Source organism: Camellia sinensis, chromosome 4 (assembly GCF_055761805.1).
Source record: "Camellia sinensis isolate YWXY chromosome 4, ASM5576180v1, whole genome shotgun sequence".
In the NCBI taxonomy this organism is placed as follows: Eukaryota; Viridiplantae; Streptophyta; class Magnoliopsida; order Ericales; family Theaceae; genus Camellia; species Camellia sinensis.
The window spans coordinates 56,274,771-56,300,133 of NC_138964.1; the positions used below are offsets into that span (position 1 = coordinate 56,274,771).

At 36.0% G+C, this 25,363-nt stretch overlaps 1 protein-coding gene across 1 annotated transcript in view; it reads right to left on the bottom strand.

Annotated features, from left to right (window-relative positions):
* Positions 1-1,596: 1,596 nt before the first annotated feature.
* The window catches only part of LOC145823777 (uncharacterized), a 39,929-nt gene continuing 16,162 nt past the window's right edge, over positions 1,597-25,363 (bottom strand). Inside the window, exon 4 of the mRNA XM_082923297.1 lies at positions 1,597-1,637. Within this exon, the coding sequence (XP_082779423.1) occupies positions 1,597-1,637 (41 nt within the window). The remainder of the gene's footprint in view (positions 1,638-25,363) is intronic.

Below are 25,363 nucleotides of genomic sequence, written 5' to 3' on the forward strand. Positions count from 1 at the left end.
TACATCATGATAGAAAATAGATAAAAGAAAAAGGATAAGATATTTCTAAGAAGATTAAAGAATACAATAATGCACTACAAATTCTTACAAAGTACAAGGGCAGAAACATGAAATGAAAAATAAAAAAAAACTACCTACTTTGCATAGTTACCCTTACAAGTTGCATCTACGTTTTGCTATTCCCAGAGAGCACTTCCTTCCTCCTCTATAATATTTAAATGATGATACTAGCCAGCCTAATATTTAAATGATGATACTAGCCAGCCAGAGAATTTCAGTAAAATCTAAAAGTAAATAATAGCTATCACCATAGTATAATAGTGTAAATTCACACCCTCTTGTTATATTAAGTTATAGAGGAACAAGGCTTTTGGAGATTTTAAATTAAACATCCACATGATGCTTTTTATTATTAGACTATTGAAAAGTTAGAACCTTTGGCAATAATAATTTCTTTGAGATCTATTTTGAGCATCTCTAACTCTGAATCAAAGTTTTCATCAAATCTGAATAAAAAAATGACTTTTTCCTCAATCTGATGTTGAATGCTCCAACGGTTGATTTTCATCAAATTTGTGCCGGAATAACCGGTTGGTCGACTGGTTAAGCCAATTTTTTTTTTTTGAACTTTTTGAACCTTTTAGTGGTCGACCGGCCGGTCCACCGGCTGGTCGACCGGTAAGGCAAAAATTTTTTTTTTTTTTTTTCAACTGTTTGACCTTTTTTTTGGAACTGTTTGAACATTTTGGTGGTCGACCGGTTGGTCTCCCCCAACAGTCATGCACAGTATTTTGATGAAATGCGGAGCCTGTCCTCATTTTGGTGAAACGTTTGGTGAAATCTCGATTTGATATCAATTTGGTGAAATCGTTGGAGCATGAAAAAGTACTTTTTTCACCAAATTTTAAATTTGATGCCAGATTTAGTTCAGGGTTGGAGATGGTCTTAAGCCAACTTTGGCAACTAAAAAATAATTCATCTTTTTATCTTTTTTCCATCACATCACCTGTCTACTTTTCTGCACATCTTTTCATAAAAAGACAAAAAGTGTACTTATTTAGGTCATTTCAAACAACAAGTGACCTTAAATAGTTGAGCTACACTAATGAAAATAGGTTGTGAATTGATAAAAAGCAGCAAGACTATAAATTCAGAATTATTTATCTAAAAAAAAAAATTAATAGTTTAAATTTATTTCACTCGTAAATCTCACACTTAATTAATTTAATTTTTACCACACATACAATGGTAAATTATGGATTCCTAATTATGAGAACCTAGCTTTTTTAGATAAAAAAATGTATGGATTTAACAATTTTAAACTATATCCTTCAGAAAAATAAATGGATCCCATACAAATAAAACAAAATAAAATAAAAACTTATAAACAATTCATTAAGAATGTCAAAATTACAGCAAGAAATTGAAGAACCCTCAACATATATTATACAAATCCAGTAACACAATGGAGAGAGAGAGAGAGAGAGCATTAAAGATTAATGTTTGAGTCAACTCTTAAAAGCTTTCATATTAATTAAAGATCTGGAGATGTCCTTTTAAAGAGCAAAAGGATAATAGCAGAATTTTGTATGGTCCCTACCCATCCCAAGTGTTCCCAACGCAATAAGTGTTACGAACTAAAAAATTGTATATTTTAATCACACAATCAAATGAAAATCTCTGGACATGTAACAGAGGATACAAATAACAAGAGAATATCAATAATTTAAAAGAAATTACAAATTAATTATAAATTTTACAAACATTAATAATTAATTGATTTTTTTTTTATTTATAAATGTGTAATAAATTTTTTGAAGTGACATTAAATGGTAAGTTCCCCTAAATAAAAGCTAACATTTTCATTCAAATAAGTCAATTTGCACAAGGAATCTTTGAATGGGCCGCAAATTCAATGATTCTAAGTTTAACTTCTCCCATGTTCGTTTGGATGGATATGAGGTGGGAATTGGATTAATAGTCCAACAAAATTATTAATATAATATTTGGTTATATAGTTGAAGTACGGACTAACAATCAATCCGGATATGATATCTCACTAATGATGGACTATTAATCCTGTATAGAGGGTGAGATATAAATTGGAGGATTAAGCCAAAGTCTGGACTATTAGTTTCTCCTTATAATCCTAACTCAATCCAACATAGGATAAGATGATTTACAGATAATTACAAGTATCTAATATGACTCTATATTGGGATTCCTAGTCAGTAAAAATAACTTCAAAAAAAATTAAAACAAAATGGGTACAAATCAGTCAATGAATATCATTTTTATCAGTCAATGAATATCATTTTGGTTTAAAGGGCCTTTTTGATGGGCTCCATGAATTGGACTGTGACTTGTAAGAACACATATTTATTACAAAGTGATTATTTAATACTTTTGAAATATTATTTTACACAATTTATTATTTGACACTGGTTAAATTATTTCTATAGGGTTTAACCAATCAATATCAAGGTACAGGGACACTGCCTAATAGCAAAAAATAATTTTTCATTCATCACAAGACCAATAAGACCAACTCTCTAGTTGTTTGTTATATGTATAAAATAATTGTTGGAATCTGAGAAGGCTTAGATTAATTAAGGATAGAATCATAGAAAGTAGGTGATATGGTATTACCCCATTTGTTAAATATTATGTAACAACTTTTTGATGAGAAAAATAGTAGAGGGAATGGTTTTGGTTTGGATTAATCAATAATCAATAATCAATTAACCAATCATGATGGGATTAAGTGCACCCATATCAATTGCTTTCTATTAAAATTGTAGCTTTGTGGACTCCTATTATATTGACATGGATTCTCTCTGAAATATTGGAGTCGGTGAAAATTATGCTTAGAAATGCAGAATAGGCTTATCACTAGAAAATAATTTGTTTTTAAAAATTATTGGTCAATTAACAAACTGAATTTCAGATCAAGAGTGAAAAAATAAAGTATAAAATAAATAGTAATTAACTGATTCACTGATTTTACGCAAAAATCTTATGAAAAAACCGTCTTATGGAATAAAAATTACAATCCCGACACCTCAATTAATCCACTAAACAAATTGAAAGTTGGCAAGTAGAGGAATTATAACCATACCCTAATTCAAATAACTTTGAAATCCTCTCAATACTCTACGAGCTCAGCTCGACTCAATTAACCGAGCAAGGATCCTCTAGAGTGATTTTTCCCTAAAGTTTCCTAGAGTGCTACATTGTATGGTTGAGATTTACTGACAAGTCACATCAATTTTTCTGATGTGACTTGCCAGTAAATCTCAACCACACAATATAGCACTCTAGGAAACTTTAGGAAAATTTCACTCTAGAGGATCCTTGGTGCAATTAACCTCCTTGACTTTACTAGGTCACCACGAAACTCTACGCTTTGATCTTTATAATAAAAGTTGGACTTTTCTTAAGTGTGCAACTTACACCTTACATTTACGCCTTTCTGTTTACTGTCCTGTTTTATGTTTACACCTTTCACTTACACATTTTGTGTTGGTTGCATATGGTGTGCAACCTTAACGGGTTGCACACCATAAGAGCACCCTAAGGTCATGTTTGTTTAGGCGGACTGGATTAACATTCCCATGACTAATAGTCCTAGGATTAAGAATCCGTTGGATTATGTATCCTATCTTAACTAGTAGTCAAGTTTAAAATAATTAGTCCATACTTCAATTGTTTAACCAAACATTGGATTAATAATTTTATTGGACTATTAGTCCAATCCCAAGCTCATGTCCACCCAAACAAACATGGCCTAAAAGTTTTGTTTACCTAAATGATGACAAGATGTCAAGATGATGCAGTATAGTACATAGTGTGAAAGTTTTTGTAAAAGCACTCCAAGGAAATTTTTCTAGACATACAAAGATTGGAGAATACTCAAAACTCTCAGAACTACTAAAAATAAGAAACTCAAATGCTAATGACAAATTAGGGTCCTATATAGGAGAACGAGATTAATAACCTAAAACATACCAAATTAGCCCTTTTCCTGCAATCGATCAAAGTGATTGCTTCAATCTGGAATAAAAATAACATTTTAGCGCTTGTTGGCAATCGATCTCTGTTGATGGCAATTGATTGCTTGGTAGTCACTTGCTGGTGATTAATCCTCATAAATACCTTAGCAATCTGTTACCTTTGAAAATACGCAGACTAGCCAATTTATGTTGGACAAACATCCTATGACCATTGAAATACTCATCTACAAACACAAATCAGACTTGGTGCATTTTGAAAACACAGGTGTCATAAGAATATATTCTACATGAAATGCAAATATACATGTGTGAGGGTAACAGAGCAATGCCTACAATTGCTGATATGATCTTTCAACTTGGACACTCTCAACACCTTATCTTGTTCACCAAGCCTCATTACACTTTCAAGACCAAGTTTTGTTCAATAAAAAGAGCCAAGAAATTAATGAGAGGTCTAGGATAGGAGGGAGGGGAACCCAGAACAAAAATCTAGCCTCTTGATATTATATTTTTATTATTATTTTTTAATTTTTTTACTGTGAAAATTCCTACTATAGCCTAGACCAACTTTGTTGCTCTTATTATATTAGTTAACAAGAAATATATTTTGTGAGTCATGGAATTTAAGAAATCACACTATAAGAAATTAAGGTTTTGGAGTCAAAAATTTATAAATAAAATCACTTAAGGAAAAATATTTCAGTTGTAAAAAATGTCATTATTGTATTTTTAGCAATAAAATTAAATATTTAGTAATGAATTACTATCATTTTGAAACTAAAAATTCCATCTAAAAAGATATACTCCATCTGTTCCAAAATAATAGTCTTTTTGGGAGAATTTAACTTTTTTATGTACTCCCTCTGTTCCAAAATTACCCTTTGAAGTACATTTTTTTAGGGAATATCAATTGTCATAATTGTACTTTTTGTATTGTTAATGAATTTAAAAGAATGGTAAAATAGGAAATTCATATTATTTTAGTTCTTGATTTTTGAAAAGAGACTATAATTGTTTGGAACAATGAAAAATGGAATAAGGGACTAATATTTTGGGATGAAGGGAGTAACTTTTTTATAGTATCATAGCCAGAAATTCAAAGTAAAGGGACACACATTAATCACAACATTAAATTTTTTTTCTCCCTGTAATAAGTAATAACAAGATATTATTAAACTTATATACACTTTTTTATTTATTATTTTTCAATCGGTAAGATATTACAATATCATGAGATTTATATCAACATGACTTATAAATCCATAATCAACAACTAAATTCTATTAACTCAACAACAGCGACAAACAAATGACTAAATTTATAATTAATAAGTTCAACACTATCAACTTAACTAATTAATAAAAAGAAATATCCAACTAAACAAATTTCATAATAAAAAATAAATTATCAATTGATTCAGTTCCTTGACCTGTTGGCTAAGAGTGTACAAAAATGAGAAAGAGAATATAATAGAACATTTTTAAAATTGTAAAAATATAAAGAATTTTACATGATTTAAGGAGGGATAAATAATATATAATATTTATATATAGGGTAGTAATTATCAAAAGTTCAGGGGGGCACGTGACCTCCCTAATCCTTAACTGGCTCCGCCATTGCCTTTTTGCATGAAATTATTTTGTAGTTAAAAGAACATTTGTTAGTGACATTTTCAAAATTTTGTTGATATAGGTTTTATTCTTGACCTTTTGAGATGGCATTTTCGTAATGACTTACATGACGAATCAGGATCCTCTTATTGAGTTTCCTACTTGACTTCCTACTAGTTAGGTTACTGGGCCCACTTTTAGGCTTAATTTCGATGATCCAAACCATTTACATTTTAAGATTTATTGAGCATATCATACCTATAAAAAATCAAATTGATAAGATATTAGAAAGTATGTGTTCGAATCATCGAGCTAAAAATCATTTTTTTAAAAAATTTAATGAACAATTTTCCGAACACATGCTTTCTGATATCCGATTAACTTGATTTTTTACATGTACGATATACTCAACAAATCTTAAAATATCAACGGTTTGGATCATCGAAATTGGCCCTAAAAGTGGGCCCAATAACCTAACAAGTAGGAAGTCAAGTATAAAACTCGAGGAGGGGATCCTAATTCTCACATGACGACTGATATTAGTCTTCTAATATTTTTATTTTTTGCAACAAAAATTTCATTTTCGGAAACGAAAAAAACTTAATTTTTAAAATCCTTATAAATTGTAGTGGAAATTAGACTTAAAATGTTGGAATACCCACTACAAGAAAATGAGGTATAAAACACGGAACCTTTTGCGACGGTGCGTTCCCCGTCGCAAAAAATGACCTTTTGCGACGGCAGATTAACCCGTCGCAAATAAAGATCTTTAGCGACGACAGTTGTACCGTCGGTAATGAAACTACACCGGGAGTGTGATAATACGAGAGTATTAGCGACGGCGTTTTTCACCGTCGCAGAAAATAAATTTTTTGAGACGGCAGAAGGTTACTGTCGCAAATAGTGGACAATTTGCGACGGCAAATGTCCGTCGCAAAATACCATTATCAAAACGGCGCCGGTTTTAACAATATTTATTTACCATTTGCGATGGTGTAAAATTTACCGTCGCAAAAAAGTAATAACAAAAATTTTCCCTGCTCTCCCCAATTTTTGGCGCTCGATCATTTCGATAGAAATTCCTAAATCTTTGAAATCCCTAAATCTTTGAATCATTTAGATCGAAATCCCTAAGTCTTCGACATCGCTCAAAACCCATTCGCCTATCAGCCACCGCCAGCCATCTTCAACCCAGCTTTCACAGCTTCTTCTCCGGCGAAGTTCTTCGGCTCCGGCGACCCCTCCAATCGAACCTCTCTCTACATGCTCAAAACCCATTCTTGGAAGCTTCGAAACAATGCCAATCGCAACAATGGTGCTTCTACTGACTCTTCTCTGAGGACTCAACTTCAACTTCAACTTCAACTTCAACTTCGTTCAGGTATCTGTTCACATTCTCAAAACCCCATTTCATTTCGTTCTTTCTTTCTTGAGAATTTTCAATCTATTTCTATGAATCAATGTAATTCAGGTTTATTTTATTGGTTTGTATTTGAATAAGACACATTTGAGCTGAGAATTTAAATTTCTCAGGTGGTTGGAATAGATTCAGAACAAATTAAGGGACATGTACTATTTCACTAGAATTTACCTTGAAAAATGCAAATTTTTTTTTTACAATAATGATTAAAACCTCAAAAAAACACAGCTTTCACCATAAGTTGAAATGGTGGGATCTCTAAAAATAGAGGTTGAACTCATTTTTATTTTTATTTTTATGGGAGGTGAAGGTGAAATGACAAATGTAGCAGGGTTTAAGGTTTGAGAATTATAAGTTGAAAAGATTATTTTATTCTCAATTTTTGTATAACTAAATTCTAGTCATATAAAAAATTATTTTAAAACAACTCTAGGAGAAATCTCGACTCTTAATTATTATCTTTCATGTGTTTTTCAATCTTTGAAATTTCATATAATCCATACTACATATTAATATTTTGGATAAATTTCTAGACATTTTCTGCTTTTCTATTTAAAAAGTGTGAAAGGGTGTTAAACTTTGCCATGGTGTATTCTACAACCAACCACCAATTAAACCACAGTGATTAACAACAACAGGGATATTCACATCCTAGCTAGCAAGCAATTGTTTTACCTCAATACAATTCAAAGACCTTTTTGATTATTTTCTTTGATGCCTAAGTAACTATCTTGAGAGAGGACAAAATAGGTGTGAATAATAATGTAAATAGGCATAGGAGACCAAGCAGCTGGCTAACAACTACCAAGAGTGGGTAGATTTTGGTGATTGATATTGTTGGACCAAATAGCTAGCCCCCAAAATTGGAATTTTCATTTAGCATTTGTGACAAATATAAAATAAATAGCATGTTATAATTGCCTTATTTGGGAAGTTGACTATTTTAGTTGATTATTTGAGTTTTTGACTATTTTAACCTGTCTAAAATAATTGTGTTTGAGAAGTTGGTTGACTTTTTTTAATAATTGATTTGATGGTTGTGAGTGAAAAAATGAAATGATTATGAGTTGAATGTGACATTTTATTTTATTAACTGTTTTAATCTATTTTGTCTTTTAATGGATTATTTTAGTCCAACCTTCTTCCCAAATACTCCCATTAAAAAAGAATTATCAAATTATAGCATTTGGCACTATAGTAAGACAAAAATTGACTTTAATGAAAAGTAATGAAAAATACATTGTGAATAAAATCATAATTTACCAATTGTAAGCAAATGATCATTCCATAGGAGAGGTTACGGAATTGAGCATAATTCTAAATGATCTTTTAATTCTATATTGCAAGTTATATTGTTAAATTGTGATTTTGTGTATTTGTGATTTGTTTATTTTAGAAAATACAGAAAAACGTTAGAACTATATAAATAAAAAAAATTAGGATTTTAGTTTTTTTTTTTTTTTTTATAACAATTATTGATATGTAATATGACAAAGTGATCAAATTATTGAGGAATAGGATGGAGTACATCATTTTGCATGACTTTTGTTGTTTTTATGGCAAATGTCTATTAATTGATCTTCTACTGTCAAGGTAGTGCTCAAAACATATCTTAAAGTCAAGGTAGTGCTCTTTTTGGTCATATATGTATTCTCCTCGTGAAGACAACAAGGACCAAAGTTTAATAATTGAAAATAGTAGCAATTTCAATTACAAATAGTGTTAAAATTAGAAAACCAAGTGCTTGCCTACAAGGCTCTAGTATGATAGAATAACATGGTGCTTGCACTATGTTTTGAACTAAGTGTCGTTTTTTTTAGAACTAAAGTGTCTTATTCATGTCAAAACTTGTCGTATGTTTTAGAACTAAGTGTCTTACTCAAAAGTTTTTTAAACTTAAGGAGTCAAAATGAATATGATCTTCATATTCCGTCTCAAATCAATTCATTTTAGATCCTTAAAATTTAATGGATAGCTATATTCATTGCTATGACATGGAAGTGTACTACTTGTTTTGAGAAATGAGGTGTAATACGTAGGTATTATATTTAGAGTTACTTTGATGAGATATTTTTGTGGATGTGTTTAGATGATGGATAAGAGTTGGATTGATTTGCCAAATAGGATGTCGAGCGAATACATTAATGGGATTGATGAATTCCTTGTGTTTGCTTACACCAATAGGGTTGAAGGTTCGATGATCAGTTGTCCGTGTAGGAAGTGTGAGAATCGATACCATCTTGTACAAGAGGGTGTACGGGAGCATCTGATTTTGAATGGTTTTTTAAAAAAATACAAACATTGGATTAATCGTGGAGAATCTTACGTATCTCTGCATGGTAATTGAAAGAATGAAACATTAGCTAATTTAGACATTGGGGATGATATGATTGGAATGATACAAGAGGCTATGGGAAATCCACATGCTGGTACAAGTGTTGAAGGTAGTGAACCACAGGGGCCTAATCCCCATGCATCTGAACCCCAGCTCGGTCCAAATGCAGAGACTGCAAAGTATTTCAAACTTCTTCAAGATGCACAAAGTGAATTGTATCCGGGTTGTTAGAAGTTCACATCTTTGTCATTCATTGTTCGACTTCTACATTTGAAGGTGCTTAATCAGTGGACAGACAAGTTTGTTGACATGTTGCTTGAGTATTGAATGAGGCGTTCCCGTTGGGTGTGAAACTCCCGGACTCATATTATAAAGCTCAAAAGGTCACAATAGATTTGGGATTCACGTATGAGACGTGGGATGCATGTCCCAACAGTTGCATGTTGTTTCGAAACGAGGACGTCAATCTTGATAAATGTGTCATATGCAACAGTTCTAGATGGAAATCAAATGGTGATGATGGTTCAAATGGTCCTAACAAAGGTGGCAAACGAATAGCTGCAAAACAGATGAGGTATTTTCCTTTAAAGCCAAGGTTGCAGAGGTTGTTTATGTCATCCAAGACGGCCAAGTTAATGAGATGACATGCAGAGGAACGAACTGATGATGGTGTCTTTAGGCATTCTGCTGACTCCCTTGCATGGAAAGATTTTGACCGTCGGAATATTGACTTTAGTAATGATTGCCGAAGTGTAAGGCTTGGCTTAGCATCTGATGGTTTTAACCCATTCAGGACGATGAACATAGTTCATAGCACTTGGCCTGTTGTGCTCATTCCATACAATTTACAGCCATGGATGTGCATGAAGCAACCATTTCTAATTTTATCCGTGCTTATTGACGGCCCGAAAGGACCTGGTGACAAGATTGATGTGTATATGCAACCGTTTATTGAGGAGTTGAAAGAACTATGGAATGAGGGTGTGTCAACATTTGATTTCATTTGATGCATCAACAAATCAAATGTTTCAAATGCATGCAGCTTTACTGTGGACAATTAGTGATTTTCCTGCATATGTAAACTTGTCAGGATGGAGCACTAAAGGCAAATATGCATGTCCTTGTTGCAATAAGGAAACTACATCGTGTTGGTTGAAGCATAGTAGGAAACAATCATACTTGGGTCATCGTAGATTTTTACCTACTGGCCATAAATTCCGGAAGGATAAAGTATCATTTGATGGTAGTCGGGAAGTCAGACTCAAACCAAAATTAATTAGAATTTGAGGGTATTTTAACCCAATACAAGAGGGATGACCTTAAGGAGAGGCATAGGAGACAGGTAGAGAAGGAGAAAGCTGGACATCGCACCCATAGCTGGAAGAAAAAGAGTATCTTTTTCGAACTGCCATATTGGGAGCACAATCTAATAAGACACAACCTCGATGTGATGCATATAGAGAAGAATGTTTGTGACAATGTGTTGTGGACAATATTAGGGGTTGTAGGAAAATCGAAGGATGGTGTTAATGCTCGGCGTGATTTACAAGATATGAATATTAAAAAACCCCTACATTTGCAGTTAAGAGGGTCGAATAAAGCCTATTTACCACCAACACAATTCATGATGACTAAGGATGAGAAAGATTTGTTCTTGAAAGTGTTGAAAGAAGTAAGAGTTCCCGATGGGTATTCATCCAATATATCACGTCGTGTGCGCCCACACGATAGAAGTATTGGGGGTCTTAAGAGCCACGATAGTCATATTCTAATGCAACAACTTATTTCATTGGCTATTCGAAGATCGTTACCGAAGAATGTAATTGAACCCTTGATTGAATTGAGCAATTTCTTTAGACAATTTTGTTCCAAAGTGAATCATGCGACGGATTTGCAATATATTCAAGATCGTATCGCTGTAACACTTTGTCATCTAGAGAAAATATTTCCTCTGAGTTTGTTTGATATAATGGAGCACTTGCCTATACATTTAGCTGATGAAGCATTATTGTGTGGAGCGATTCAATTTTGATGGATGTATCCAATTGAGAGGTATCTTCTTACTTTGAAGCAATACGTGCGTAATAGAGCTCATCTAGAAGGATCAATTGCTAAAGGATATCTTATGGAAGAATGCATGAATTTTTGTGCACAATATCTCAATGATGTGGAAACCAAATCAACTCGACCCGTGCGGAACTATAGTGGTGCTGATAATCTGGGTCATGCTATTGGTGAAAACACAAGCTTTTATCTTGATAATACTTCTTGGGTACAACCTCATCGGTACATCTTATTCAATACAAGCGCGGTTCAACCATTCATAAAGTAGGTTAAGTCACTCACTCAATATTTTATTATGTTTTATTGAATTTTCAACCAAATTTTTTGTATTGATAAATTTTCAATCTACACAGCAAACACCTTGAAGTACTTAAGCTCAAAATGCCTCGTGTCGATGGTCATCAGCTTCGGCGTGAACATTTTGAAACTTTTCACATTTGGTTCAAGGAACATGTATGTATTTAAGTCTATAGATTCTAGTTACTTAAGTCGAACTACATTTTAAATTTTACATTTTCGTTTTAAATAGGTCCAAACTTTGCGAAGGACTACTGATGTCATATTTTCTGAAGAGATTATTCTATTGGCAAATGGTCCTCATAACCTGGCAAGGAGGTTCAACGGGTATATACTGAATGGGTTTCGGTATCGAGTAAAGGCCATGGATGATCGTCGAGCCACACAAAATTGTGGTGTAACTTTGAAGGCAGATACCATAAGTTATGCTAGTCGAAAAGACAAGAATCCTCGTGTGGGTTCTGTGTACTATTATGGGCAATTGACAGATATTGTTGAGATTCGATATTCCAATGAGAAAAACATGTGTTGTTTAAGTGTGATTGGATTGACAACATTCACGGAAAGAAAGAAGATGTCTTCAATTTCACGTTGGTGAACTTCAATCATTTGTTGTACTGAGATGTTCGAAATACCAATGAACCTTTCATCTTGGCGTTCCAAGCAGAGCAAGTTTGGTATGTTGCAGACTCGTTACAACCAGACTGGCAAGTGGTGGTGAAGATGTCTCAAAGAGGTTTATTTGATATGAGTTCGACTGATCCACAAATCGAGCCATATATGAGCCAATAATTAGAAGAAAATATAATGCTTCGTGATGAAGAAGTTGGTTAGGTGAGGGAAGTCGCAGAAGGGGAAATAGTTGATGTTCAAATAGGCTGATATTTAATCAACATCAGTAATTCAATTAAGGCCAAGTTGTAGTTAATCATCAGTTTCTTAATTTACTTTGTCTTTGTAATTGTATTAGCACAATTAATGTCATATTATAGTTGATGACAAACCATTGTCTATGTTTATAATGTCAATTAATGTTATATTGCTTGCAGATTATTATGGGAAGGAAGAGGAAGCCTGATCATCCCCGGCGCATGATGTCTGATGTGCTACATAACATGACATTAGTAGCACCACCATCATAGGAGGCATCACATCGGCCACCATCGGAGGGGCCATTAGTGCCACCACCATCTAACCAGCCATCGCAGTGACCACTATTACTGGTACCACCATTAGAGGAGGCATCCCAGCGACCACCATCAGAGGGGCCATTAGTACCACCGCATCGACCACCATCAGTGGCACCACAACAGCCACCATGTACTCAGCCTCCACGCCTACCATCGGTGCGTCCACCATCAGTGGCACCACAACAGCTATCATCCTGACTAGAGTCATCAGCTTATGAGCCATCCACAGGTATATAAATTTGCTTTGATTTGTATGAAAATTATTTAAACATACATTTATTTATTCTCATTATATATAACTTATTTATTCTCATTGTATTTTGCAGACCCTTGGATTTCTTGACAGCCCACCTCAGGTATAAGAATTCAATTTGTATTCACATTATTTAAATTTGCATTTGTTTATTATCATTGCATATTGTTTATTATTATTGTATCTCGCAGGTCATGTTAGTTCTTCATCAACCTCAACTAGGCGTGGTAGAGGATGTGCCAAGGGCATTAGGGAGTGGGGTACTGGTACAAAGCTGGACATACAATTTGATGAAAATTACTGCCCAATAGGGGATAACGTGGCTAAGTTAACTACTCAACTTGGCATTATTGTGCGGAATGGTAACATTGTTCCTTTTACTTTTCTTGACTGGAACAATGTGCCTGATGATATTGTTGATGCTATTTGGAAGGATGTGAAGGTAAAAGTATATTTTTGTCCAAAAATTTGAATTCCAAAATTGTGTTATTATTATTTAAACTTTGAAATTGTGTTTTATAGGACAATTTGAATATATGTCCAGAGGAGTACAAGCCAATCTGCATGAAAAACTGCAACAACATATGGAAGGATCACAAGAACAAGATTAAGGCTAAGTATTTCAAGCCTAGAAGTTATGATCCTAATTTGAAGGATGATGTTCCTTTGCACATTGTGCCAAGCCAGTGAGAAGAACTTGTGGAGTATTGGCGTACTTCCAATGCTGAGGTATACAAATAAGTTATATGTATGATATGTAAACATACAAATCATATTTATACACTTACGTTTGTTGAACCTGTTATAGAAAATTGCAACTAGGAATGCTAAAAATCGGTGAGCTCACGACATAGCTCATACCACAGGGCGTACTACTTTCGCTCAGATACGGCATGAGGTTTATATTTTATTGTTTTATTTTTGTATATAAATAAACATTGTATATTTGCAAATCATTTGGATTCTAATTTTCATATTTTTGAAAAAATATAGATGACCAATAAGGGGGAGGCTACTAATAAGATGAATGTTTGGCTTATGACACGTAGAGCAGATGACCCAGAGGTTATCCAGACCTTGGTAGTTTCCAAACACCTTTGATTGTATTTAAAGTTTATTTTTTATTTTTTGTGTGTCAACCATCTTAATTTGGCATATACTTGTATGTCTTATTCAATACAGGATGAGTTTAATCGTCAACTCTCTATGCTACCAGAGGATTGTCGGACTTTGGAGGCTAGGAATGCCATTTTTCATGAGTTGATAGGTCATGACGGACATGGATATTGTCGCATATACGGGAGAACTGTGCCTCGGAGAGCGGTGTATACAGATGGTGCTGGGCCATCACAGTCAACACCCCAGCCATTGACTATTGTTCAGATCACCCAGCAGGTTCGTGCAGAGCTAATGGATGAGTTGATGGAGGAGCTGCGAGCAGAGTTCTCTACATATTTACAGCAGATGAGAGTTGAGATGATGGCCTTTGTGTTACAGAGGGCGAGTGTGGATCCCAACAGACAGGTTCGATATAAATTAAATTGTTTGATAGTTCAATTTTCACACAACAATATGTATAAAATTCGAATATGATTAACACATTACGCATTGACCATCAAAGGTTCCTGATGCATCGAGTGGCCATTGGGCATTTAGGGAATCTGCAGAAGACGAGAATCCATACACACCACCACCAGAAGATCAGGTATAAAATGTATCTCTGCATTCTAAGCTAAAATGTATCTTTGCATTCTTTACATTCTAAGTTAAGAGACTTGTGGGAGAAGACGGGACTCAAATCGGGTTCCCGGATTGGGAGTTAGAGCCAGATTTAGCAGGAAACTTGGCACACATGACCGCCTAGGCACGAGAGACTTGTGGGAGAGGACGAGACTCGAATCGGGTTTCCGGATTGGGAGTTAGAGCCGGATTTCACTTTAGGCAAACTAGTTCCTTAAGAAACTTGAATTCGAGGTGTTGACGCCCCAAAATCACTAAACGGCATCGGTTTAGCACGAAACTTGGCACACATGACCGCCTAAGCATAAGAGACTTGTGGGAGAAGACGGGACTCGAATTGGGTTCTCGGATTGGGAGTTAGAGCCAGATTTCACTTTAGGCAAACTAGTTCCTTAAGGAATTTGAATTTGAGGTGTTAACGCCCCAAAATCACCAAACGACGTCAGTTTAGCACGAAACTTGGCACACAAGACCGCCTAAGCACGAGAGACTTGTGGGAGAAGACGGGACTCCAATCGGGTTCCCAGTTTGGGAGTTAGAGTCGGATTTCGGTCGAGGCAAACTAGTTTCTTAAGAAACTTGAATTCGAGGTGTTGACGCCCCAAAATCACCAAACGGCATCGGTTTAGCACGAAACATGGCACACACGACCGCCTAAGCACGAGAAACTTGTGGGAGAAGACGGGACTCGAATCGGGTTCCCGGATTAGGAGTTAGAGCCGAATTTCACTTTAGGCAAACTAGTTCCTTAAGGAACTTGAATTTGAGGTGTTAAAGCCCCAAAATCACCAAACGGCGTTGGTTTAGCATGAAACTTGGCACACAAGACCGCCTAAGCATGAGAGACTTGTGGGAGAAGACGGGACTCCAATCGGGTTCTTGGTTTGGGAGTTAGAGTCGGATTTCGGTCTAAGCAAACTAGTTCCTTAAGAAACTTGAATTCGAGGTATTAACGTCCCAAAATCACCAAACGACGTCGGTTTAGCACGAAACTTGGCACACACGACCGCCTAAGCATGAGAGACTTGTGGGAGATGATGGGACTCGAATCGGGTTCCCGGATTGGGAGTTAGAGCCGGATTTCACTTTAGGCAAACTAGTTCCTTAAGGAACTTGAATTTGAGCTGTTAATGCCCCAAAATCACCAAACAACGTCGGTTTAGCATGAAACTTGGCACACACGACTGCCTAAGCACGAGATACTTGTGGGAGAAGACGGGACTCTAATCGGGTTCCTGATTTGGGAGTTAGAGTCGGATTTCGGTCTAGGCAAACTAGTTCTTTAAGAAACTTGAATTCGAGGTGTTGACGCCGCAAAATCACCAAACGGTGTCGATTTAGCACGAAACTTGGCACACACGACCACGTAGGCACGAGAGACTTGTGGGAGAAGACTGGGCTCGAATCGGGTTCCCGGTTTGGGAGTTAGAGTCGGATTTCGGTCTAGGCAAACTAGTTCCTTAAGAAACTTGAATTCGAGGTGTTGACGCCCCAAAATCACCAAACGGCGTTAGTTTAGCACAAAACTTGGCACACACGACTGCCTAGGCACGAGAAACTTGTGGGAGAAGACGGGACTCCAATCGGGTTCCCTGTTTTGGAGTTAGATCCGGATTTCACTTTAGGCAAACTAGTTTATTAAGAAACTTGAATTCGAGGTGTTAACGCCCCAAAATCACCAAACGGCGTCGGTTTAGCACAAAACTTGGCACACACGACCACCTAGCCAAAATCCGACTCTAACTCCCAAACTGGGAACCCGATTTCAGCCCCGTCTTCTCCAACAAGTCTCTCGTGCCTACGCCATCGTGTACGCCAAGTTTCGTGCTAAACCGACGCCGTTTGATGACTTTGGGGCATCAACACCTCGAATTCAAGTTTCTTGAGGAACTAGTTTGCCTAGACTGAAATCTGACTCTAACTCCCAAACCGGGAACCCGATTGGAGCCCCATCTTCTCCCACAACTCTCTCGTGCCTAGGTGGTCGTGTGTGCCAAGTTTCGTGCTAAACCGACGCCGTTTGGTGATTTTGGGGCGTCAACACCTCGAATTCAAGTTTCTTAACGAACTAGTTTGCCTAGACCGGAATCCGACTCTAACTCCCAAACCGGGAACCCGATTGGAGCCCCGTCTTCTCCCACAAGTTTCTCGTGCCTAGGCAATCGTGTGTGCCAAATTTCGTGTTAAACCGACGCCGTTTGGTGATTTTGGGACGTCAACATCTCGAATTCAAGTTTCTTAAGGAAGTAGTTTGCCTAGACCAAAATCCGACTCTAACTCCTAAACCGGGAACCCGATTCGAGCCCCATCTTCTCCAACAAGTCTCTCGTGGCAAACTAGTTCCTTAAGAAACTTGAATTCGAGGTGTTGATGCCCCAAAATCACCAAACGGCGTCGGTTTAGCACGAAACTTGGCACACACGACCGCCTAGGCACGAGAGACTTGTGGGAGAAGACGGGACTCCAATCGGGTTCCCGATTTGGGAGTTAGAGCCAAATTTCGGTCTAGGCAAACTAGCTCCTTAAGAAACTTGAATTCGAGTTGTTGACCCCCCAAAATCACCAAACGACGTCGGTTTAGCACTAAACTTGGCACGCACGACCGCCTAGGCACGAAAGACTTGTGTGAGAAGACGGGGACTCCAATCGGGTTTCTGGTTTGGGAGTTAGGGCCGGATTTCTGTCTAGCCAAAATTATTTACTAAACTATCTTTGTAATTATATAGTAGTTAATTTTTTTATGTTTTTTTGTAATTAAAATATTAACACTATTATATTGTCATTAATTATTTTTATTTTGTTATTTTCAGATATTTCCTGAGTAGCAGTTTGCTTCTTGTGAAATGTGGGCATGTAAAGATTATGACCAACTTTTGTTTTTGTAACCCACGGAAGAATCAAGACGAAAACTTTTGGTTTTGATTTACGTTATTTAGATTTGTGAACAACATTATGTACGTATTATGCGACATTATGTAGTGGGATAATTTTTATTGTTATGAATTTTTATTTATGTATTGTTATGAATGGAACAACATTATGAATTTTCATTATGTGCCAACTTTTGTTTATGTATGTATTTATATTATTACGTAATTATCGATTTTTTTTAGTTATTTTTCATTTAATACAGGTTATTTTCATATTTTTAATAATTTTAATACAGTTTTTTTTTTTTTTTGAGACGGCAGCACACACCGTCTCAAAAAGAAAATTGAACCAGGGTTTTTTACGACGGCACCTTTACTGTCGCAAAAGATAGGGAATTGGTTGAAAAGTAAGGCCTTTAGCGACGGTGTTATTGCCGTCGCCAATAGTCCTTTAGCGACGGCTCAGGTGCTGTCTCAAATAAACTTTTAGCGACGGTATTTTTTGCTATCACAAAAAACCCTTTTAGCGACGACAACATAGTGCCATCTCAAAAAAACTCAGATTTTCACGTGTTATTTGCGATAGAATTTTTTCGTCACAAAAAAGGTATTTTGCCGTCTCAAAAAAAAGGCGACGGTGTTATGCCCCTTTTGCAACCCCCTTTGTTGCGACCCCCCACTTGCCGTCGCAAAAAGCCACTTACTGTTGCAAAAAACCTTTTGAGACGGCATTTGGGGTATTTGCGACGACGTTTTGCCGTCGCAAAAAAGCAATTTTTTTGTAGTGACCAAATGATGGAAAATATTTTCAATTGAGTAGCAAGAGGTGGTTAGTATAGTATCCCTTGAATTAACAAAGATTAAAGGTTACGCTAAATAATTCTTGTTTGGATCAATTTAAAATTTGAATTTTTTTAATTGACTTTTCTTGTTTTTATTTTTGCCAGTTAAGTTTTTTAAAAGCTTTTTTGAGGCTTTAGGATTGATTTGAAAAAACAATCATTTTCCTTGAATGGGGGCAACTATATATTGGTGTCCTATAAAGAATTTAATTACACAGTATTTGGTTGGAGGATTTAACGAGAGATTTGAAAAAGGAAAGAGAAAATGTGTGTGAAACTAAGTGAAATATAGCTATGTTGTATTCACATTTCACCTATCTTTTCTATTTTTCTTTCCAAATCTCTCATCAAATCCCCCAACCAAATATGACATTAGAGATTTCATTTAATCCACTTGTATTTTGACTATTGCTTAAAATTTTTTGATCATGGTTTAGGATCATCTGTTACCAAATTACTATGGCATATGTCTCAAAACACACACAACTATCATATGAGAATCTTGAAATGTTTTTATTTTATTTTATTTTTTTGCAACCATACTGGAGCAACTATTCTTTATCTCCAAATCTTTCTGTCCATTTGTCCTCAAACACAGGGACGAAAAAATGTGTAGAGAATGAGGGGCCATGGCCCCTATTGAAGTGATGAATTGTACTTATATAATACTTGTTTCAAGACATAGGGGTATTTTAGAAAGATGGTTAAAAGTTTCTTTTTGACCTTTTTTAATTTTTTTTTTGTGAGAGAGGGAAGTGGGTTAAAAACTGGGAAGTGGCTTTTAAACCACTTCCCAAAATAGGCCATAATACACTCTTTACTCCAAATGACCACCATATAATGAGATGGCCCCCTTGTATTACAATTTACAACTAATTCCGAAACATCACATGGCATTATTTATGTTATATTTTAAATCAATTATAGTAAAAAAATTTATAGGTGAGACTCGTTGATTCACTTTTTAGGTATAAAAGTATAAACTTAATTAACTCAATGAGTTAATCTTAACTACTTCAGTGATAATTTTCTATCAAAAATCCTAACAACATTATCAATGGGATTGAATTGACACAAAATAAAAAAATTAATTATTAAAATTGAGGCAATTGAAAGTGGAATGACCAAAATAACACAAGGATAAAATGTAAGAACTACCACTATATTTTGCGTTATTTTCTATTAAATGTCTTGGCCCCCCAGAGATAAATTTTTGGTTCCGTCCCTGCTCAAACATGAATTATGTGAGAACTTTGGGACATGAAAAATATAATCCAACAACTGTGCAAGTGTTTGTTAGAAATGGTTTTGTAAAAATCTGGAAAAAACAGATTTTTTTCTAAACTTTGGTCTAATTTTTAGGTGGGACCCATGTGCCAAAGTTGGCGGGTCTAAGTGGTAACGCGTTCTATGATGCGTTGTGATTTACATGGTGTATTTGGTTGCTCAAAACCATTATCGGGTGAATGAGAAATTGAAGCCAAAGAAAGCTTCATGGAAATGGAGTTTTGGTAGAAATTTCTTAAAGGTGTGGTTTAGGCTTGTGCCACATTGATTTGGTGGGAAACTTTGAGTGGGTTTATAAGGCTTGGAGTTGGAACTTGGGGTAGGCCCCAAGGGGCACCCAAGTTTTGTAGAGAGGGAGGTTATAGGCAAAATGGGCTAGATCCATTGGACCCAAAATAAACACACACGCACTGCCGTCCGTTCAGTCAGGCGGGCTGCGCTTTGGCGCGGGTGCGTGGTTGGGTTGGGCTTGTCCGGTCCAATACTAATTTTTTTGGGCCAAAAACATTTGAATTTTATTTTATTTAGAAATAAAATTTGTTCGGTTTTTATTTCAAATTCTGGTTGGAAATAAAATTCAAATTCAATTTTTTGCACCTCTTCACAAACAGATCCGAAAGTCTGTATAGATTCAAAACTGTTCAAATATAGTTTTTTATCTGTTGAAAATTCAAACCCCAAAACAGTTTCATATCTGTTTAACTGTAAACCAAACATATTCACACCTGTGTTAATTCAAATTGAACAAGTCTTGCACCTGTTGAGAACTGTTCGAACAAGTTTTTTTACCTGTTGAGTTCAAATGTGAAGAGCCACCACTCCATCTATAAATAGACTAGTCCTTCATTTGGATTTGCACTAGAATTTTCGTCCATAATTCTGCTTTTGCTCTTTGCATATTTTGCTGCATTAACTACATTAATTTTCTGTGAGAAAGAGTGTATACACTTAGTGTGTTCGTTGTGCGAATAAATTGTAGTGCTGCATTTATTCGTTGTTGATCATTTTATCCTAGGAGATAGACGTCCACATTCTGAAAGCACAGTGAAGAGGACAAATATATCTTAAGAACACAGTGTCTAACACTGGACTTGATCAAAATATTGTTCAAGAATTTAATCAAGTAAGTTGTTAATTTATTTTCTGGTTTATTATTTATTTAAATCAGATTTTGATTTTGTTTTTATAACAAAATAAAAATCTATTTTTATTTATTTTTATTTTATTTTTCTGGTTTGATTTTTGTAATCAAACAAATTCTGTCATTTTCTTTTATTTCTTCTATACTCTGTTTGTTGTTAAGTACACAAACAGAATTTATTTTTCAAATACAGTGAAGATTGTCCAACAATCTTAAGACAAATTAATTTTTGGTGTCTTCATTGTATTTAATTTTTTGTGTTTTTACAAAGTGATATTTTGATTGGAAAATACAAATAGTAGTAATATACTATTTGACAAACAGTAGTAATATATTGTTTATTTTTTTTGACAACTAGTAGTAATATACTGGTGTCATTAACAATTACAGAATATTAATTTGTGTTATAGAAAATTATTGTGGTATTTTATTTTTCTAGTTCTAGTAACAAGGAAAATAAGATTATTCTGTGTTATAATTTATTTTCTGGTTTTAGTAACTAGAAAATTAATTTGTGTTTTGTTTTGTTTTTTTTTCCTGGTTTTTGTTAATAAGATATTATGGCTACTGCAACTGAAACTGCAACTGGAAGTGGTACTCCAATTGTTACACCAACTCCGGTCCCTATCCAGAACCATGTTCAAGTTCCAATAAATCATAGAAAAAAAGGGAAAAAATTTAACAGTATTGAGTTTAAGAGATGGCAGCAGAAAATGTTATTTTATCTTACAACTCTAAATTTGGCTTGGTTTCTCCGTGAAGAGGCTCCAGTACTTAGAGAGTATGAAAGTGATCGGCAAGTTGTTGCCGTATAGACGCTTGGAAACATTCTGATTTCCTATGCACAAATTACATCCTCAATGGCCTTGACAACATGCTGTATAATGTTTACAGCCCTCTGAAAACAGCAAAAGAATTGTGAGATTCTTTGGAGAAAAAATACATGACAGAGGATGCTGGCACGAAAAAATTTGTTGTCGGTAAATTTCTGGACTTCGTTATGATAGACTCCCAAACGGTAATTTCTCAAGTTCAAAATTTTCAAATAATTTTGCATGATATTCATTCTAAAGGTATGTCTCTTAACGAGTCTTTCCAAGTCGCTGCTTTAGTGGAAAAGTTACCACCAGCTTGGAAAGATTTCAAAAATTATTTAAAACATAAACGCAAGGAGATGACCATGGATGAATTGATTGTAAGATTGAGAATTGAAGAAGATATCCGAAAAGCTGAAATGAGGAATGGTAAAAGTCCCATTGAGTCTAAAGTTAATGTGGTTGAACAAGTGCATAAACCCCATAACAAAAAGAGGAAGTTTACTAGAGATGGTCCTAAACAAGGCGACAACAATGGCAACTAGAAGTTCAAAGGAAAATGCTATAACTGTGGCAAGACTGGACATCGAGCTTCTGATTGCCGCCGCCCTAAGAAGGATCGCGGAAGTACAAGCAAGAAGACCACCAATCAAGCCAATGTGACAGAATTAGATTACATCTCTGATGGGGTAAATGACATCAACCTCTCTGTTGTGGTGTCTGAGGCTAATTTGGTTGGAAATCCCAAGGAATGGTGGGTTTACACTGGGGCAACTCGTCACATATGTGCGGACAAGAAGATGTTCACTACCTACAATGAGGCTACAAATGGTGAACAACTTTTCATGGAAAATTCTTCTACTTCTATTGTGGCTGGACAAGGAAAAGTAATCTTGAAGATGACATCAGGGAAGGAGCTTACCCTCAACAACGTACTGCATGTACCAGACATCCGAAAGAATTTAGTTTCTGGGTCTTTGTTAAGTAAAAATGGTTTTAGGCTTGTCTTTGAGTCTGATAAATTTGTATTAACAAAAAGTGGTGTGTATGTTAGTAAGGATACATGAGTGATGGTCTCTTCAAATTGAATGTAATGACGGTTTTACCAAAAGTTGTTATTAATAAGAATAACATATCTTTTGCTTATATTCTTGAGTCGAATTTATGGCATGGTAGATTAGGACATGTGAATTTTGATGCTTTGCGTAGATTAATTGGTTTGGATTATATTCCAAAGTTTGAAATTGATCTTAATTACAAACGTGAGATTTGTGTAGAAGCGAAACTAACTAAGGCTCCATTTAAATCGGTTGAAAGAAAAACCGAAGCTCTAGAATTAATTCATACTGATGTATGTGATCTTAAATTTGTTCATACTAGAAGAGGCAAAAAGTATTTCATAACATTTATCGATGATTGCACAAGATATTGTTATATATACTTACTTAGAAGCAAAGATGAAGCCTTAGAAATGTTTAAACTCTACAAAACTGAAGTTGAAAATAAACTTGGAAAAACCATTAAAATGGCTAGAAGTGATAGGGGTGGTGAATATGATGCACCATTAAATGAATTTTGCGCACAACATGGCATTATTCATCAAACTATAGCACCCTATTCTCCACAGCAAAATGGAATTGCTGAAAGAAAGAATAGAACCCTTAAAGAAATGATGAATGCCATGTTACTAAGTTCAAGCTTACCGCAGAACTTATGGGGAAAAGCAATATTGTCTGCTAATTATGTTCTTAACAGAATACCTCACAAGAAAACCAACAACACTCCTTATGAATTGTGGAAAGGTCGAACACCTTCTTGCAAATACTTGAAAGTGTGGGGGTGTTTAGCAAATGTAGAAATTCACGTTCCTAAAAAGACTAAAATAGGACAAAAACAGTGGATTGCATGTTTATGCTCAGAATAGTAGTGCATATCGGTTTCTAACTTATAAATCAGAAATATCTGATATAAATGTGAACACTATTATAGAGTCTAGAAATGCTATGTTTTTTGAACATGTCTTTCCTTACATGAAAGGACATGAATTAAGTTCACAGAAAAGAACTTATGATTGTATACAAAGTCAAGAGACTAATGACAATCAAACACAAGAGACTAGTAATGGTCTCAACCAACAAGATTTAACTTATAGCGATCCCGGGTTTTTTCCCGTTTATGTACAGTATTTCGGACTTGGGTTCCATGACTGAGTATTGTTGTATATGTCTCGTTTCGTCCTTTAATTATTTGTATATGAGTTTTAGGTTGCTGCCCAGTTTTTGGTGTCTTCGCTCGAGCGAGGCTTTTGTCGCTCGAGTAGACACCCCATTTTTGACCGACCTTAAGACTCAGACATCACCAGTTGAGCACTCGGTGATATTGCATGTTGTGCTTGTTCAGAAGTCTCAGAGTCGCGGCTGCGAGCCCTGCCTCCGGGCTTCCGAACCCTCTCCTGTGCCTTGCCTCGGTTTGCGAACCAGACTCGATTTTCTCTGTTTCTTTTCCTGAGGGGAGGGAGAGGTCCCGTAGACCATCTCTCAATGTCCGTAGGCTACATTTGGTGGCCGTAGGCCATTTTGCCCATTTCGGAGTCCGGTTCCCGGTTTTCGGAGCCGTCAGGCCGTGTGCCTCGGTTCGGGACCGCTTAACCATCTCCTATCGCTCTGATTTTTGGCATACATCTTATTTGCTCCCTGTTGAGGGACACTGGGGTCTGAGAAACCCACTTCGTGGCCGAATGCCACTTTCGGTGCTTAACAGCCCATTTTCGGGACCCCGAACTGCGTGTTTTGGCCCCGGAACATTCGTTTTGCAACGGTTTTCGTTCATTTTTGACAGGTACCTCTGTTTTATCACTAGGAAGGTCACTGAAGGGTGGGAGGCCAGCAATTGTTGCAGCAACCAGTTATCTCTCCTCCGGAGCCTCCCGGCGCCCGTTTTTCCAACTTCCGGGCTAATGTTGAACACCCTAGGGTTAGTGTTGCCAACTTTCAACCACATATCTGTGATATACACACCTGAGAGGCCACTAAAAGTTGGTGGCCGGCCATTAAGGTCACCTGACCCTTTTGACCCCTTTCTTCCGGGCTAATGTTGAACCCCTTGGACCATTTTTCTTGAACTTTCAACCACATATCTGTGATCTACACACATGAGAGGCCACTAAAAGTTCATGGCCGGCCAGTAATTCAAATTGACCCTTTTGAACCCCTCTTTCCGAGCTAATGTTGAACCCCTTGGACCCACTTTCTTGGAATTTTAACCACATGGTTGTGTTGTACATACATAGGAGTACCTCCCCAGTAGCTGGCCGGCCAGAAAATCTCATTGAACCTTTTGACCCCTAGCCGGCCGGCTAGGTGGTGTGGCCGGCCGGCCACCTCCAACAAAAGTGATAGGCCGGCCGTGTTCCTTGCACTGTGCACTTTACAGCTGTGGGGCAATATCCTCCAGACAAGATATTTATCCGGGGGATATTTTGTGGGG